This window comes from Physeter macrocephalus, chromosome 17, assembly GCF_002837175.3.
Source record: "Physeter macrocephalus isolate SW-GA chromosome 17, ASM283717v5, whole genome shotgun sequence".
Lineage (NCBI taxonomy): Eukaryota > Metazoa > Chordata > Mammalia > Artiodactyla > Physeteridae > Physeter > Physeter macrocephalus.
In genome coordinates, this window is record NC_041230.1 from 55,455,229 (window position 1) to 55,459,383 (window position 4,155).

At 59.2% G+C, this 4,155-nt stretch overlaps 1 protein-coding gene across 1 annotated transcript in view; it reads left to right on the forward strand.

Moving 5' to 3' along the window:
* The first annotated feature begins 114 nt into the window (after positions 1–114).
* Positions 115–4,155, forward strand: part of CDK10 (cyclin dependent kinase 10) — a 16,420-nt gene continuing 12,379 nt past the window's right edge. Inside the window, exons 1-3 of the mRNA XM_024125104.3 lie at positions 115–380; positions 2,583–2,655; positions 3,300–3,371. Of these exons, the coding sequence (XP_023980872.1) occupies positions 288–380; positions 2,583–2,655; positions 3,300–3,371 (238 nt within the window). The 5' untranslated portion in view covers positions 115–287. The remainder of the gene's footprint in view (positions 381–2,582; positions 2,656–3,299; positions 3,372–4,155) is intronic.

Sequence of the window (4,155 nt, forward strand, 5' to 3'; positions counted from 1 at the left end):
TGTGCTCCGCAACGCGAGAGGCCACAACAGTGAGAGGCCCGCGTACCGCAAAAAAAAAAAAAAAAAAAAAAAAAAAACCTAAAGTAAAGCTAGAACCTTGGTAGTCCGAGTGCATCGTAGGAGTTGAGGTCCTCGTGGGTGGGGTGGGGTCTTCGGGAGGTTTCCTTGGTAACCGTTGCTGAGGCGGGGACGCCCCGGAAGTAGGCCATGCGCTTGCTCCTAGGAACACCCGTCTGCGCCTGCGCACACGGGAAGTTGGGAGGGGGGCGGGGGGCGCTGAGCTCGGCATGGGGGAGCCGGAGCCGGAGCCGGAGCCGGAACAGATCCGTCTGAAGTGTATCCGTAAGGAAGGCTTCTTCACGGTGCCTCCAGAGCACAGGGTGCGACGACGGGCTGCTCGGGGTAGTTGCGTCCTCGCCGGCGGCAGGGCGGAGCCGAAACGCACTGGGGCCCTCAGTGTCGCGCTAGAGCGCCAGGTTTCCGGCAAGAGAGGGAACGACAGTCCCAGAGCTACTCGCGACAGGCGCGGAAGCCGGCGGCGGCCGCCCGGGACTCCGGTCCTGGCCGGTGCGCAGACTTCGGGGCGTGTCACGCTCGCGCGAGGGAAGGGTCGGCTCTCTGGCCGCCGGCCGCCTCGGCCAGAGCGCGCTCCAGCGCGGACGTTTCTTAGTTTTGGGCCGGGGATGGGCGCCTCGTGTCGGGAGACAGTAGCCTGGGAAGAGTTGGAGGCGTGACTCCCACCGGGCTGTGGGTGCACCGGGCGCGGGGCCCCACCTGTGACCCGGCAGCTTCGTTCGTGCCTTGCTCCGTGTGGGGCCTCTGCGTGTGTTACTGTCACTTAGTCCTCTCGGGGACTCTTTGTAGAGGTGAGGAGGGTGAAGCTTAGGGGCGTTGGGTGGTTTCTCCAAGGTAGACGGCTCGTGCAGGGGCAGGTGTGAACCCTGTTGGCGGATTGTTTTAGCCGCTTGCTGGTGCTCTGAGAGGCCGCCTCAGTGTCCAGTAAGGATCCTAACAGACTGGCTGAGTGAGCGCAGGACCCCCCATTGAGCCGTCCGCCGCCGTCGTTCATCACCGAGACACGCAGCAGCTGCTCTCACCGGGGAGTTAAGACACACCCGGACGAGGACAGTGCACAATAGTAGGTGCTGCGAGACGAAAGTGTCGGGATTTTTCAGGGAAAGAATGTTTTCAGCTGGGGGCCAGGAAGCAGTTTTGAAAAGCTGTAGCATTTCTGCTGGGCGGGTAAGTGTGGCGGCGTTTTGGACACGCAGAGATGAGGGTTCTTGCCAGACCTGGGAGCAGCCGGAGCAAAGTCCCGCGGAATACAGAGTGTACAGGAAGCACTAGGGGTTCAGCCGGGGAGAGCGGACAATTAGGTTGGGGTGAAACCGTGCAAGGGCTTCAGTACAGGCCAGGTGACTCTGACTTCGTTCCCCAGGATGGAGGGCAAGGTACATGGAGGCAGGGAGTCCAGAGAAGGGCTGTTCGAACTTGAACCTTGCCGCACGTGCTCCTCCGACCCAAGGGGAGGTGCTCATTCAGTCTGCTGCACCTGAAGGTGTAGTAGGGTACAGGCTCTCTACTGGAGCATGGAGATGCTAGAAGGCAGTGGCTTAAGTACAGGACTTTATTTCTGGCTCCCCTAACGTCTCACAGGCGGGCCAGGCACTCAGGTTGTCTCTTTGCTCCACCTGTGCCCCACCCAAATCCCACCCTGCCTCAAGGGGCAGGAAGGGCTGAGCGGCAAGCAGCCTCCTTTGATCAGAAAGTTGCACTTGTCCATTCTGCATCCCATTGGCTAGGATATAGTCACATGGTCACACCCAGCTGCAAGGGAGGCTGGGAACTGTGGCCACCAGCTGGGTGGCTATGTGCCCCTGGGCAGTTTCATAACCCAAAGGAAGAAGTAACGTGGATGATTGAGACCGTTTTTGCCGCTGAAGTGTTTCCACTGTGCTTGGTAGATGCTTCGTGAAGTTCTTCAAGCCTTTGCCACGTCCAGAGCTTGCTTGCTTCTTTATTTATTTATTTATGGCCTCGCCCTGCAGCTTGTGGGATTTCAGTTCCCCCAGTCAGGGATTGAATCCAGGCCCTTGGCACTGAGAGTGCGGAGTTCTAACCACTGGGCTGCCGCAGAAATCCCCAGAGCATAATTTAGAGCGCTGCTGCTCAGAGGACCTTCTGTGATGGTGGAAATGCTCTGTTTTCTGCATCGTCCAGGATGGTCACCACAAGCCGCGTGGGGCCATCGAGCACTTCACATGGCTTGTGCAGCTGAAGAAATGGACTTTTAGTTTCACGTTAGTTAATTTTCACCAAATGTGGCTGGTGGTTCCTCTTTTTGGGCAGCACGCAGCTGGAGCATGGAATTGAAAGGGAGTGGTTAGACCGTCTTTGGTATCACATTCACAGAGGCCAGCATCATCATCCCATTTTCTCACCTGCAAACCCAGGTGTGTGATCACCTTGCTGTTTGGTGAGCAGGACATGAGCTGGCTTTCTGGTACCAATTGAGTGTCCTTATCCATCTCTGGTTCCATTAGCTGCCAGATCCCCTCACCGCCACCACCTCTCTCTTTCAGCTGGGACGGTGCCGGAGCGTGAAGGAATTTGAGAAGCTGAACCGCATTGGGGAAGGCACCTACGGCATTGTGTGTGAGTGGCCGTGGTTGGAGGCCTGGGGGCCCAGGGACTGTCCCAGCAGCAGCTGTGGCAGGGCTGGAAGGAGGGGACGGGTGACCTCTAATCCCTGGTGTAATTGCCATAGATTTCACACCACTCCTGAATAAACGCAAGCATCAGATTGCTAACGTGTACCCGTGAGTAGAGGTAGCTATTATAGCCGTAAAGCGTACACCTCGGAAAGCAGCCAGAGCTGCATCCACAGCAACTGGGACATTGGTGTGCATCAAACTGCTACGGGTTTGGAAGCTGCACAATTTAGCACAGTGCTTTGGGGAGCCACCCTTGACAAGATAAGAGTTCCTTTTTCAAGATAAGCTACCTTATTTGCTGTTAGAACATAGTAACCGCAGAGCACAAAGCAGTGATCTGCATACCAGCTCTAAGGAGGAAGACTTACAGGGAGCTTCTTACATCCAGGGGCCGTGTACCAGCTCAAGCCAGAGGACTCCCCAGGGAACACATCTCGCAGGGTCGGGTGCTGCTTGAAGGGAGTGTGGACGGGCTGTCACAGGGTACCCAGCAGTCAAGGGGAAGAGAAAGGGAGCCCCCGTGGGGCAGGAGGCCACACGGTGGGGTCGGGCTTGGACCCTATCCTGGAGGAGTCTGCATTCCAGATAGGGCCCGGGATACCCAAACGGATGAGATTGTCGCCCTGAAGAAAGTGCGGATGGACAAGGAGAAGGATGGTGAGTGCGGAGGGGCCGCCGGCCGCTCTGAGCTCACGTGGGCGGAGAGGAGATGCGAGTTGCCCCGAGGCGCCCCCAGGGGGTGAGCCCGAGCCCTGTGCACTTCATCCCCTTCGCCCTCCCATTGGGCGACTCGGCCTCATCTTCTGTCTCAGCTCAGCGTCACCCCTCCACAGCGCTTTCCCACCCGAGACTGAGCCGGTAGCCCCCGTGTGCTCCACGCCCCACTGCTGACAGCCCCGTGGCTGCCTGTGCAGGCAGGGCTGTGCTGGGCTCACTGGGGGCCACCTGCCACGCATAGGGTCAGTACAGAGCACTGCTTGCATTTGATGAAGGAGGGAAGGGTTAAAGGTGCTGGTTAGGATGGCCTTGCTTCTCCCTGTGGTAGCAGGCAGGGCCCTGACAGCAGCAGGCATGGGGGTCCCTGAGAGCTGATGTGGACTGAGGTTGGGGGCTCACTGAGGTAGCTGGCTGTCAGGGGTCCCTGTCTGCAGGGGCGTGGGTCACAGAGGCTGTCAGGGGTCCCTGTCTGCAGGGGCGTGGGTCACAGAGGCTGTCAGGGGTCCCTGTCTGCAGGGGCGTGGGTCACAGAGGCTGTCAGGGGTCCCTGTCTGCAGGGGCGTGGGTCACAGAGGCTGTCAGGGGTCCCTGTCTGCAGGGGCGTGGGTCACAGAGGCTGTCAGGGGTCCCTGTCTGCAGGGGCGTGGGTCACAGAGGCTGTCAGGGGTCCCTGTCTGCAGGGGCGTGGGTCACAGAGGCTGTCAGGGGTCCCTGTCTGCAGGGG